The 15,005-nt window shown below is 35.8% G+C and overlaps 1 protein-coding gene across 1 annotated transcript; it reads left to right on the top strand.

Moving 5' to 3' along the window:
- The first annotated feature begins 4,561 nt into the window (after nucleotides 1–4,561).
- LOC138329346 (uncharacterized) lies at nucleotides 4,562–14,785 on the top strand. The gene is made up of 9 exons (XM_069276270.1): nucleotides 4,562–4,927; nucleotides 8,604–8,707; nucleotides 9,452–9,569; nucleotides 9,900–10,011; nucleotides 10,293–10,487; nucleotides 10,820–10,935; nucleotides 11,226–11,346; nucleotides 11,536–11,656; nucleotides 11,966–14,785. The coding sequence occupies exons 1-9, from the start codon at nucleotides 4,836–4,838 to the stop codon at nucleotides 13,588–13,590; spliced, it is 2,604 nt and encodes an 867-aa protein (XP_069132371.1). The 5' UTR covers nucleotides 4,562–4,835; the 3' UTR covers nucleotides 13,591–14,785.
- Nucleotides 14,786–15,005: the final 220 nt, after the last annotated feature.

The following is a 15,005-nucleotide window of genomic DNA, read 5'->3' as shown; positions in this document are numbered from 1 at the left end:
GTGTAGCGTGGAAATTTATGTCACGCTTAGTTTTCATTAGTTGTTAAAGTTAAAGTTTATTTTTATTGTAAAATAACAGTTTTATACTAGTTTTAGTTTATATATATGCAGTATGTATAGTGTATATATACATACATAGGACAGTTAGGGACCAGGTGGCCACGTGCACGTGCCCATCTAAGGTCGTTACGTATAAGGGGGCTAGGGCACCGTATTCCGTTTTCCATATAAGGAGTTGTTTACGACTAGGGCTGTGTATTAGGGTCCATTTTGATAGACAGGTTGCATAAGGTGTTCGTATTAATAGTAACAGAGAGCTAAATTTAGGTAGTGGTCACTCCGGCCAGCCAATTAGAGTTAGGTTGGGAGGGGGGATAGAAGTAGGTAGAAATACGTAATCATATTAAGATTCAGCCAATGAACGGGAGAATGGATATGGAAGGAGCGAGGTTTTAGCCAATTAGATCATAGTATGAAAGTGGTATAAAAGGGGGTGCACGTGAAGAAAAGAGAGATGACATGGAAATTTTGGGACTTACTCCACGCATCTCAGGATCAGCTATTTTAATTCGGATTACTTCACTACACTTAGTGAGTTTGTGACTATGGGATTTATACTTGCATTTGGGATGTACTGAATACTTCGTAATTATGGATATCACCTAGCAGTGAACTTAAGTGAAACAGTGTACCAGTGTGTGTGTTCCTAATGGATTTATTGTGAACTATATTACGTGGATGTTTATGTGAATAAATTATGTGAATTTTAAAGTGACGTTTTCTAGTTTTCCCTGCCGTAGTCACCTTCCATTACGGACTTACGATATACAATAGCGTCTCACGATCGTCATATAGCCTTAAGTGCTATCATATTTTGGAGAAACGCTACATTTATATATTTTCTTTTTCTCCAGAATTTTAAAGAAGAAAAACATAAACAGTCCATGAGCTCAAGATGCGATATATAATAGTCTATTGGACTGCTTTTCGTAGGTTAGGCCTACAAGCTGGAAACCATTTCGAGCGTAATTTTTTTTTTTTTTTTGTCGTAGGCCTATAACAAAACTTTTTGCAAACTTTCCTTCATTTGTCTAAAATAACATTATAAGCTCTTTTTTGCCCATATATTGTAAGATTTAAAGATGCTCCACCGCCGACAAATGGTATTTTTTCACTATCAAAAACAGGAGAAGACGATTTAGTATTTTTCTTCAGTTACAAAAGTTACTTACTTTACACCATTACCAACATTGAAAAGTACGAGCTTCTTATTTTACTTCAAGTTAAAAATATGAAAAATTATTAATTGCATCCCGAAAAAATCCCGTGGCACTATATCTATATGGAATGAAGTACTGTTTGAACATGCACCAAAGGCAAAATAAATTATTTCATATTATTTTTTGTGTTAAATAGACATGTATATACGATAGTACACCAATTATTATTCAAATAATGAATATCATTTATGCTATGTCGGCGGTTCATGAGACACGGTGTATCATTTGCTGTTTGCGAATCAGCACAAATTATTATTGCAAAACTTTTTTTTTTTTATATTTTCCTATAATTTGTAAAACAGTCAACTAATTAAATTATAAGGAACTTTTTACATGTTGAACTTTATTAATGTATAAATAGCCTCGGTCTATTGAAGTGTTTTATAGTAATTCACCCGTCCTCGATACTCCAGGGGTTCCGATCACTTACGATCTCTACACCCCTGGACTATCTCATAGTGAAATTGAAGGCAGCTCAGCTGAAAATATTTGACCAATCACAGACCAGCAAAGATTTCCTTTGAAGACTACAGAGAGAGCGACGCCCAACTTCAAAGCCACATAGTCAACCACAGTGTACCGTTATACGGTTCTTTTGATGTACATCAAAGGACTAAATTACCTGTTCTGTTCTGTTGCCTCCAGTTTTACGATGAGATAGTCCAGGGGTGTAGAGATCGTAAGTGATCGGAACCCCTGGAGTATCGAGGATGTAATTCACCTAAAGGATTGATACAAAAATATTTGAATCACGATTTTTCAACTACACCTGTGATTAAATTACATGCACATCAATATCTGTGGTTTGACTTCGGCGCATATATATAAATATAATTTTAATGACAGGGGTATGATTTCGGAGCGAAAAAGACGAAATTTAAAAGTTGTAAATTTTCATCTTTTCGGGGCGAAAAGAGGAAATTGAAGGTTTGTTAATTATCTTCCTTTCGGGGCGAAAAAATGAAACGGCACAAAGTAGTAATCGTAGTAACTAGCTAGTTCTTGGATCAATCCTATTCTTAATTTTCATCAATGACCTATCCAGACCACCTTCAAACTATAGCAAAGCTGTGTGCAGATGATGAGAAGTTAATAGGACAGGGCAAGTCAAATGAGGACAACCTTCGCCAACTAAACAACTGGTCAGAAAATTGGCAAATGAAGTTTAACGCAGAAAAAAAGTGTAAAACGCTACATATTGGGCAATCAAACCAGAGATAACATCAAATCAGACGGAGGTTGAAATTGAAAAGGTACTGTAAGAAAAAGACGTTAGGCGTTATTTTTGACAAAGACCTTAAATTCAACAAACACATCGCGTCCTGTGTTAAAAAGTTAATAAAATGACAGGAATAACAATGTGAACTTTTGAATACATGGGCAAGGAAACGTTTCTGGCTATACTTAAAGCTTTAATTCGATCAACACTAGAATACGCCAGTTCAGTTTGGAATCCCCTATATAAAAATACATTTTTATAATCGCACTGGAAAGTCAATAGGAGTGCTACTAAAATCGTGACAGACATTAGGAACTACCATATAGCGACAGATTGAAATTCTTGGGATTACCAACACTACAGGAGGAAAAGATGAGACATGATACAAACCGATAGAATCATACACGAAATTGATTAAGTGTATAAAAACTACTTTTTGGAGATCGAAGAGGGATCAGGGATCAAAAACAAGAGGACATGCAAAAAAGAAAAAAACAAAAACAAAAACAAAAAAACGGCAAGTGTTTTTAAAAGTAAAACCACCCAGTTGTAAGGACTAGCCTGATGGATATGTGAAACTGTGCACATAAAAGGATAATGTTATTTTAACTACAAAAGCAAAACGACACAAAAAATATATGAAATAGTGAACGTCGTCTATAAGAAAAGTGCGCGCACAAATGAACTAACTAGAAATCTCGTCTTGAGCGGTCTGACAAGCTCTGCTTACGCACGACCGACAACAGTACGAATAGTACGAAAAAGAATATTTATTTTTTAAAATTTCCCTTGTTTTTTAATACACCTAAATTTCCCCAAAACGGAAAATAGTGATTGCTGCACACAAAAAAAGATAAATCATACAATCTTATTAAATCATATCTTGAACTCCACGTCACTCCGATAAACAGAGAGTAGCAATGGGGTTTTCTTCATTTAAGCATTGATGCCACTATTTTTTTTAACTTCATCGAGGTATAATTAATTTTTCTTTGTTTTCATACCAAATCTGGCTTTCTGATTGGCCAATATTTTTTTTTGGATACCACTATGAAAAAAAAAAAATACGAGAATGGCGCGAAACCCCGACGTTATCGTGACGTCACAATAGAGACATTGATGTTGCGTATTGATTCGGAAAAAAGAATCCCTTGAAAAACCACTATAATGTTATATTTAAACATACTTCATTTTATCAAATAGAGTATAAAATTAATTATAAGTATTGATGTTACTATTTTTTAATTTTATCGAGGTATGAAAAAAAATTGTTTGCAAACTTTTGTGAGAATCCGCTACGCGGATTAACACAGTTTGCAAACAATTTTTTTTTCATACCCCGATAAAATTAAAAAATAGTGACATCAATGCTTAATTAAATGAAAGAAATTTTGTTTGCAAACTATGTCAATCCGCGTAGATCTAGTGGATTCTTACAAAAGATTGCTAACAAAATTTTCATAATTCATAATTTTCATAATTCGATAAAGTTAAAAAAAATAGTGGCATCAAAGCTTAAAATTATTTTTCAAGACTACTTGATAAAATAAAATGATAAAAAAGAAACGGCCAGTCAGAAAGTAGGATTTAGTACGGAAAAAAATGTATCAAATAGAGTTATCTTTCTTGAGTATGTTTTGCCTTTTCCCTTCGGAAGATGGCGCACATTACTTAGCGACAAAAAAGTCAATTCTATTGGTTAAAAACAATCACGTGACCATAAAGTTGGATTGCGCGCGCCTTACAATCAGTCTATTTCCTGACAACGAAAGTTACACAGCGATTTCAAGACTTACTCATATAAGCATATGAGTCTATCGACAAAAACCACCATGTTGCCTCCGCAATGTAAAATATTGTTGAAACATGAAGTTCAGAAGCATTTTGAGTGCGGAAGACAGTAAGTTTCTTTTTCATTTGTTGATTTGCCAAACGATAAACGATCGGAATGACTACAGTAGGCCTACTTGGTCAAATTGTATATAATCACATCATGTAAATGATACTTTTCAGTCAGTTTTATGCCAGATTATTTGCCTTGTGCGATTCCATACAAGAAAAGGCTTCATTTATCATTTTCTTCTATTTAAAGGTGTTTAAATGAGGTTTTCATTAATATTAAAACCATAATCAAAGATAGCACGAGTTATAGTCCATAGTTCCATTTTTCTCCGAAAGATGGCATGCTTTATACCTAGCAACATAATGTCAATTTCTATTGGTTAAAAATAATCACGTGACCATAAAGTTGGGTTGCGCGCGACTTACAGTCAGTCTATTTCCTGACAACGAGAGTTTGATAAACAGTGAATTTCAAGACTTCTTCATATAGGCATATGAATCTATCGATACAAACCACCATGTTGCCTCCGCAATGTAGAATACTGTTGAGACATGAAGTTCAGAAGCATTTTGAGTGCGGGAGACAGTAAGTTCTGGCTTTGTTTGTTTATCAAATGTGAAATATAAAAGTATCCGCTATCGATGGGCAAGTTACAGTTACTGCCAATATACTGGCATGTCAGTGTCAGTATTGGCAGTAATCAGCAGTATTGTTATTTGTACATCGACTACAGTAGCCATTACACAAGGCCTGTAGTGTTACACTAGTCTATATGTTATTCATTCAATCGGTGATATTTAGTGTACCCTATAGATTGTCTGGGCAGGGGCATAGAATCAACATCTGTTTAATTTATTGTATGTGTACAGTATATGGAATTCTGTATATAAGTTGACATATTGACGACACCTAACTTTAAACTGCAAATGATCGATAAGGTCAGTCACACTCTTCTTATTCATAAACTCTATAACTATGGCATCAGGGGGACGTTAACAGATGGATAAAAAACTTTCTTGAGAACAGAACACAATCTGTCATCCTTGATGGCGAACTTTCCCCACCACTCCTAGTAGAGTTGGGATCCCCCAGGGGTCTGTTCTCTGCCCAAGCTTGTTCTTCTTAGACACCGTAGTTAGCTGGTTCCAGCTAGTTGTGGCGCGTTTTGTTCATTTACTAAATAGTTGTCCGGTTGTGCCATATAAAAACTGGGGTAAAACTTGCATGGTACTGAATTCCAGTGAGTGTTCAGTCGGTTTTTAAACGAGTTCAGAGTAGGGGCTTCTACTACGAAGTTGGGAAGGGAGTTCCATGAATCTACCACTCGCCGACTAAATATACTTTGTGTGACTTTAGTCCTGCTCTGTTTCTTAAAGAGTTTTAAACTATTACCTCTAGTATTAGCTGAAGACATTGTAAACAGCTTATCTTTATCTAGTTTATCTATACCATTCAGAATTTTATAGACTTCGATCACATCGTTCCTTTTACGTCTATATTCTAAGGTGGGAAGTCCCAACTTTTTAAGTCTTGAATGGTATGGTAAATTTTCAATAGAGTGAACTCTTTTAGTGGCTCTACGTTGGACGTTTTCGAGAGCGATCTGATCTTTTTTTAGCAGTGGAGACCAAACCTGGGTTGCATATTCTAAGTTAGGTCTAATTAGGCTTTTGTACAGGGTTAAGAACATAGTTATATCTATATAGACAAATGTCCTGAATATTAGACCCAGTATGCGATTTCCTTTATTAACTGCTTGACTAACATGCTGACTAAATTTAAGTTTGTTGTCGAAAAGTACACCTAAATCTTTCTCACACTGTACCTTCTCTATTTGTTCACTGTTCTACTGTTGTGGAACATATAAATGCGTGTCTTGTTCTAGATTGCCTATATTGAGGCCCTCTGGGCCTCTTGTTTAGTGTTCAAGGCCATTTTCCAGTCTCTAGTCCAAATGACTACACTGTCTATGTCTGCTTGAAGTTCTTGAGACTTGGTGGGGTTGTTATTGTTTCTAAAAATTTTAGAGTCGTCAGCAAATAATTTTATGGTGCTGTGTTGGACAACTTCGGGCAGGTCATTGATATATATCAGAAATAGAACAGGACCTAAGACACTACCTTGTGGTACACCACTGGTCACATCTACTAGTCCAGAAGTTTCACCATGAATAACAACTCGTTGCTGTAGATTGGATAGGAAGTCTTCTATCCACTTCAGTACTTTTCCAGTGATACCGTAACCCTTTAGTTTTTTAAGTAGATGTTTGTGAGGGACTTTATCAAAAGCTTTACTGAAGTCAATATAAATAGCGTCGACATTACTCCCTTTATCTATGGCTTCTGCCCAATGTTCAAGGACCTCCAATAGGTTGTTCTTGTATTATATTAATGTATGATATGCCATTTAGCCTCTGATCTTCAGTTAGATTGTTCGCGGATGACACTATCTCCTTAAAACCATAACCATAACACTGAAAAAAGATTCAGAAACACTTCAAAATGATCTAAGACAAACTAGCTGACTGGGAAAAAAGGTGAAAAATGGAATTCCATCCCCAGAAATGTTATGATGTTCTTTTGATTGCCAGACTAAACCGTCAAGGCAAAAAAAAAAAAAAAATATGTATGTTTCAGGTACCCCTACCTACCCTAGTTTTTACTTCCGACCCTAGCTATTTTATCACACTTTTTCAAAACAAAAATGTAGTGTATGAAAGTTTTCAACTTAGATTTTTACGCTTGCTTTAAGTTTATCCAGATAAAGTTCAATTATGGTTATGAGAAATAAAAGACTTCTAGCCAGCCTAAAGCCTGAAAGACAAATTACTTTGTAATGTAGTGATAAAGCAACTCAGCCCCTCCCCCACCCCTCCTAAAAAAAAAATTTAAAAAAAAAATCCCGACCGACCTACCCTATTTTTTTCAGTCATGTAACCTGAAACATGCATATCTTTTTTTTGGCCCAATCAAATATAATTATTATCTTCATGCACTGATAATGCAAAATATCAGGGCGTAACAATCCAATCCAACACAACTTAAAATGAGACTCCCACATCAGCAACATCACCTGTACAGCCAATAAGACCATTGGCATAATTAGAAGAAATCTAAGATATAACTCATAAAAGATCAAAGAACAAGCAAACAAATCTTTAGTACGTCACAAACTTGAATGTGCCTGTACAGTGGGGGACTGTCATACCAGAAGGGACACATCAATAAGCTAGACATGGTCCAACGCAGAGCTGTTTGATATGTCACTAACAGATTCCATAACACCAACAGCATTAGTTACATGCTTGAACACCTAGAGTGGCCTAGCTTAGCGAATAATAGAAAAAATGCATGTCTTACTATGCTTTTCAAAATCACAAACGGTATAGTAGCGATAAACAAAGACCAATACTTTACCTTACAGTTAATGCCCTACAAGACACTCTCAGACATTTGTTACCAAATTCCTTACTGTAGAATTTTCCTGGATATTTTGGGAAATTGCCACCTGGTGAAAATTGGGAAATTTTGTGCGATAAAAGTAGGGAATGAAAAATTGAAACGGTGTTTATGGAAATTTTGGAAAAGGTAAAAATAGACAATTATGCTTCTCTAAGAATCAAGTGTAAGAATGGATACTAAAATACGACGTTCATACTTGGGATTTCAGGAATGTTTTAGTTTCGTCGCACAAAATGCGCGTCAACTCACTGATTTGGGAAATTTAGACATAGATTTGGGAAAAAATAACAAGAAATACAATTGGGAATGGGGCCTTATTTCGGCCCCAAATATATAGGCAGGAAAAACTCTGCATACTATTCAAGACAGGAACTCATTTTCACCAGATCTTGTAACTTTAAAGGCTTCAAAACTCATCTTTCATCTCCAATTCTTTTTTTTTTAATTTTTCTTCTCTTTCTCAGTAAATAGCCACAACTTCAACAATATCAACATGATCTTCAATATGATGAAGTAGGTCGATTACTAGGTAGATGTAGATGAAATTCGGGCATGAAATACATATTTATACATTTTGAATCTGGCAGGCAGTAAGTTTTAATGACAAATAAATAATTCCATCCTCGCCAATGAAATAATTCGGAAATTAGCACACCAAATGACCTGCTGATTAGGAATATTTAGATTTTAAGCTGTATATCTTGTAACTATTGATAGCAGGTTAATGTAAAACATACCTGAAGATATTTAATTCATTAATGTCATTCTGATTTGTGCATGTATATCTTTCACATTTACAGAGCAATGGAGACTGCAGTGAAAATTTTTACCACACACATGAAGTCCTTCAAAACACAGTCAAAAGATAAAATAGAAGCAGATGTGATCATAAAACAACTTGGAGGTACAGTACCTTTAAAGTTCATACTTTATACTTACCTTATCTGGCCCAATAAGCGCTCAGGTGTTTAAAAAAATGAGAGAAAAAAAATGAAAAGATTCTAATTTGTATTGACAAAATTATTGTAAATCTGTAAAGTTCTGTGTAGATTTGGCCTTTATTTATGCCTCGGCAATTGATATCAATGCCTCAAAAATGGGGAGCGGCGCTTATTGGGTCGAAAACTGTAATAATCAAGCGTGTTTTTTTTATCATCTTTTTAAATCAAATTTCTGTAAGATATTAGTTGAGAAAATAATGATTTGACAGTGGTCTGGTAATAGGTCGATTGCTGTTTAATATGAAACGGAATTAACTGCCCATCCTCCTGGTATTGTCAAGTAAAGTCTCTAACACAAGCAATCAATTTAACATAACATCAGTAATTATATTTGCATTTCTATACCATGTATGGTTTAAATTTTGCTGTTGAGACAGTAAGTAACTGTTTTCATTTTGTGATTTCTTATATTAGAACTATATATGACGAATACAGCCTAATATTTACATAAAAATTCTAAATTCAACAGCCAAACTTTGTTAAAATTGTATCATATGATCATTCATTATTTTAAATCAATTTGAAAACAAATCCCTGAACAGCAATAGATCAGTAAAAATTTAGCAGGCCAATATCATCAAAAAAAAAAAAAAAAAAAATCTTCACTCTCCAAACTTTTCTTTACATTATTATCAATATTTCTACAGGAGAAGATGACGATGTTAAGGAGATTATGCGGACTTTAGGAGCCTTTCACAAAGAATGTGGTTCAGTATTAAAAGATCTCAGCAAAAGGCTTGATGAACCTGTCTCCATGATAAACAAGTAAAGACTCTTTCCATATCTAGTTATCCTTACTTGATCTATAGATTGATTGTTTAGTTATGTATTATGATTATTTTTTCTTTAAAGATTAGATGTATGGTTCTTACTTCTATGTAAATTCTTGTGAATCAATATCTTGATAGTACTTATAAATGTCCATGTTGATAGTAATAGAAGCATGTATACTGATTGTCAGATGACACTTTAAAAGAAGTTCAGCTACCCCGATTCTTAGATAGAAAGCAATTGATATGAATGAATACAATCAATGTGCATTCACTGCATTGATTTACATTTTACTTTTAAGTATTCAATAATTGCTTTAAAAAGGTGGCTAAATGATCCTGCAGTTAAAACAGCTGAAGATTATATCATGGATAACATTGACAAGTTAACAGATCAACACATCAATTTAATTGCCAAGATTACCAGACTACACAAGGTATTTTGAAGATTAATAATAAGTTATGCTACATTTTGATAACAATACTTGATACTGACCAGCATTTCAAAATTTGTAATTCATAAGCTATAGCTATGACTTATCACTGATCAAGAAGGTTAGACTACATGAACACTATGCATGGAAAAATGAAATAAATATAAATTGTACAGTTGACAATCTTATATTGTTAATTTAAAGTTAGTCAAGTGACAAATTTTGTAAAGTCTTGAAATTGCTTAAGATGTGAGAATTAAGTATTGTTTGTTATCTATTTTGAGGTATACAATAAAAAGAGACGCTTGATGGGTAGGGTCCAGAAACAAATCGATAGCTACCCATTCAGTGGTACAGAGATAAGTCTTCCAGACTTGGAAGTTAAAGTAGAGCACTTTAAACTGGAGACTCTGACTGCTGAACAGAGGTATCGCAATGCAATGGAAAATGAGACCAGAAACAGATTAGAGTTCATCAAGGTAAGGTTCAGCATGGTATTTTACAGGTCTTCATTTTCATCTTGAAGTTTAGAAATATGGAGATAATGAATTACCTAAGTTTTTAGGTCATTTGACCCAAAATGTACAAATTTGTCTTTTAAGCAAATCGCTTCTGTTTTCAAGAATATCTATTTGAATATAAAAATATATAAATAGGTTATAGATCTCACCATTCTGTTGAAAAGAAAAATTTCTGCAACATGTAATAACACATTTCCATTTATTGTATAACATAATTTATTGGCATTTGAATTACAGATGAGTTGACAATTTAACACAGAATGTTATATAATCTTAATTTCATTTAACAGAAAGTAGAAGATGTCAAAAGCTATTTCACCAAGCATGAAGAGAAGCGCCTTATGATCCTTGTAGATAGCATTAGGGAGTATTCTACTATACTGACGGCCTACTACACTGACACTCGGTAATTTATATCTTTGATAATTTAGTCTACTAACTTGCATATTTAAAGGAAGAATTCTTAGCATGATTTATGCCTTAATTTTACCTTCAGAGATTATGCTTTCATTCTCAAAGCAAAACAAAAATAACAGTTTTCTTTTTTCTTCTACCAATTAAACTTCTCCTGTTACTCATTGCTCATTCTAAATATGTTTTCTTCATTCTTTCCTCCTTCTGTCTATCACACTCTGTGCCTGTCTTCTGCTGCTGTCTCTAAACCTTCGCCTCTCTACATGCACCTGACTTCTATAGTGATAAGATGAGGATCTTCCTGACAGATTTGACTGAACTGTCTTTGGTATACTGCCCAGAAGATCATGTTGAGAAATTTCTTGTTCATGGATGTAGGGAGCTTACTTTCCCTGCCCCACAGGTGCTTTTCTTTCTCCTTTACCTTCTTATTTCACTTTAACCTGTTTTTTTTTTTTTTTTTTTAAATTTCTTGACCTTTCTTTGACTCCAATTTTTACAAATAATTTTTGTGCTCTTTCTAAATTGTGTATAACACGTTTGATGATGATACCAAAACTTGTGAAATAATGTGATTTGTTTTCTTACATAGTTTGAGGAAGAATTCCTTTCTGTCCAGAACAGTGGGCAAGATGACCAGGAAGTAAATACTGAATCCATGGTCCAAGTACCTAAAGCTTCTCCCACAGAACAGCTGACTTCTGATACTTCAGGTGTGTAAAATAATCCTTCCTCCATGTAAGTCTTCTCATCTAAAATTAAAGTTAGACTGTGGAAACTATTTTTGATTTATTTAAATATTATTTGAAAATTTGAGCACAAAAAAAAGATTGGATACATGGGGATGGAGAAGGGACTTATGGTTATTATGAGGGTAGGAGTACTGGAAAGTTGGACGATTTAGAGTGGATTGTTGTTCAGTCCACGTTTTTGAAGAAAGTCCTTGTTTTTTGTCTATGACTTCATAAACACAAAAGGTATTGAGAATGATGCTTAGATTTTTACTTTTCTTTCTTATTTAGGCAATGCCAAAAGGAGCTGTGATGAGAACAAATGTGAAGATGTTTACAGTCGCTACACAGATAACAAAGTGTACTGCCTTCCTAGCAATGTTTTCCAAGAACCATCTTCTGGACGCAGCAGTGCATCCACAGCTCACCCAAACAATGCATCCACAGCTCACCTAAACACTCCAAGGGATGCAACACCAGATAGAGGTAGCCAGCAGACACCTAGTGCTTTACCTTTGATCCTCAAAGCAAACATGTGTGAGGAAACATTGGTCAAAATATCCCCCAGACCACAAACTAGGATGGAGGGATTTCCCCAAATTGCAAGTCCAGACACAGCAAGACTCTTGCCCAAGCGTGAAAAGAAACCTGTTATGCAAGAGGCGAACCAGCTGCCCAAGCTTCCAAGGTCTTTGGTTGGAACACATGAGGAAACAAAGTCACAGTGCAAGGATATCCTGGAACAATCTCAAAAGAAGCCAAAAGTGGATACCAGATCGGTCAAGTCCCTGGTGGACCGTAATGACAAATCAGGCCAGATGCCACGGAATGGTTCCTCATCACCTCATCTTACTGTAAGGGCAAAATCCAGAATGGATGGAAATGTTTTGCCTAGGATGCCAACCTCAGGAAACTGCATGATTTCCTCTCCTCTTAAGGCTAAGGGTAACCAGGAGAAAGTCAACCAAGGAGACAAAGCACCTTGGATCAGTAGCAAGACAACTACCCTGCCACAGCTTTCTCCTAGAATGGGCAGTAAAGACAACACGGAGAAGTTCAATGTCCAGTCTAACAATGTGGTTGATATTGCAACGACTAAATTACCTGTTGTCCTCAAGCCAGGTTTAGCAACAGCCAGTAATCCTGTGTCCTATGCTAATCAGAGCAGCCAAATTGCTAAGCCTGTGGTGTCTGGCAGACCAGATGGCTTCACTCTCTTGCCATCCAAGCCTAAAGTCTTTATTAACCCTGGAAATGTGCAGTCCTTGATGGTTAGGCCAGCAGAGAACTCTGTTTCGGACACTTTCAGGTCTCGTCATCGAGTAGATGTCAAACAGAGTGGTCTTGTAAGTAGTGGCCTTGCAGCTGGATTCCGTGGAAGCTCCAACAATAGAGACTCTAAATCACAGCAAGGACTGGTTAGTGGAAATACACCACAGGGAAACTTGAACAGTTCTGTAGGATCACAGAGAATAGCTAGTGCTGCTCAGGGATCACCAGCCAGTAATCTTCAGAGGCCAACCAAACTCATGGCATATAATCTTCGTGATCAGCAAGGAATGGCTATGACCTTCCAGGAGCGAAGAGGAAAGGCTGATGGAGCTCCACGCATGATTCAAGTCTCAGAAAGCAAATCTGGATTACACACCCAAAGATTTCAGGCAGTTAACTCCACAAACAAATGGACGAGAAAGGAGCCCCTTTCAAATCAGGATACACAAGGTGAGAGGAACAATGGTGAGCAGGCCAATATCAGTAACGCAGACCGTCTCCTCAAAAAGTATGACATCAGGAACCTAGGGATCGGAGACAACGATGCAGAAGAAGATATCTGTGAAAAAGCAGATCGCTTGTTGGCTATGCATGACATCAGGAACATTTGTTCAGAGGAAAGCCTTTTAGAAGAGAAGATGTAGAGATACTTCCATAAAACTACTCCATATAGTAGTATAAGTACATGTTCAAATCAAATGCATCTAATTGTAAAAAGATAATATAAAATATGTAAAATAGAAAATCATGCAAGAAATAAGCAAGCTTTGTATGGAAGAAATAGAATAGATGCAATATGAGCTCTAAAAATTAGATTAGAAACATAAACAAGAAGCTTGTATACTCATATTTATTATTTTGATAGGTTTTATATTATATTGTTGGGAACTAAAACGTTGGGTGTTCCCAATACCCAATGGAACACCAGCAACAATTTTGTCTCAATCCTCTCAGAAAGCACCACTGATAACTTTCCTCGACTTTCTATTGCGTGGATATAATGTTGGTGTTCCCAATACTCAAGGGAACACCAACAAGAAGTTTTGCCTCAATTCTCTAGAGGGGAATATAATGTTTGTGTTCCCAATACTCAAAGGAACACAAATAATAACATTTCCTCAACTCTTTATTAGGGGATATAATGTTGTTGTTCCAAAAAACTAAAAAAACTCAAGGAAACACCAACAAATTTCCCCTAAATCCTCTAGCAGGTACCAATAACATTTCTTCAACTGTCTAATGGGGAATATAATGTTGGTGTTCCCAATACTCATGGAAACACCAACAATTTTCCCCTCAATACTCTTGCAGGCATTAACACCTTTTCCCCAACTGTCTAATGGGAAATATAATGTTGGTGTTCCCGATACTCAAGGGAACACCAACAATGACTTTTGCCTCGGTCTTCTAGCATGCACTGATAACATTTCCTCAACTGTCTAATGGGGAATATAATGTTGGTGTTCCCAATAAACAAGGGAACACGAACAACAGCTTTCCCCTCAATTCTCTAGCAGGCACCCATAACATTTCCCCAACTGTCTAATGGGGAATATAATGTTGGTGTTCCCAATAAACAAGGGAACACCAACAACAACTTTCCCCTCAATTATCTAGCAGGCACCCTTAACATTTCCCCAACTGTCTACTGGGGGAATATAATGTTGGTGTTCCCAATAATCAAGGGAACACCAACAATAACTTTTGCCTCAATTCTCTAGCAGGCACCCATAACATTTCCCCAACTGTCTAATGGGGAATAGAGTGTTGGTGTTCCCAATAATCAAGGGAACACCAACAACATCTTTCCCCTCAATTCTCTAGCAGGCACCCATAACCTTTCCCCAACTGTCTAATGGGTAATATAATGTTGGTGTTCCCAATAATCAAGGGAACACCAACAATAACTTTCCCCTCAATCCTCTAGCAGGCATAAATACCTTTTCCTCAATTGTTTAATGGGTAATATAATGTTGGTGTTCCCAATAATCAAGGGAACACCAACAACAACTTTCCCCTCAATTCTCTAGCAGGCACCCATAACATTTCCCCAACTGTC

This window comes from Argopecten irradians, chromosome 8, assembly GCF_041381155.1.
Source record: "Argopecten irradians isolate NY chromosome 8, Ai_NY, whole genome shotgun sequence".
Lineage (NCBI taxonomy): Eukaryota > Metazoa > Mollusca > Bivalvia > Pectinida > Pectinidae > Argopecten > Argopecten irradians.
Note: the sequence above shows the minus strand (reverse complement) of the source record. Positions and strands in the feature narration are given on the sequence as shown.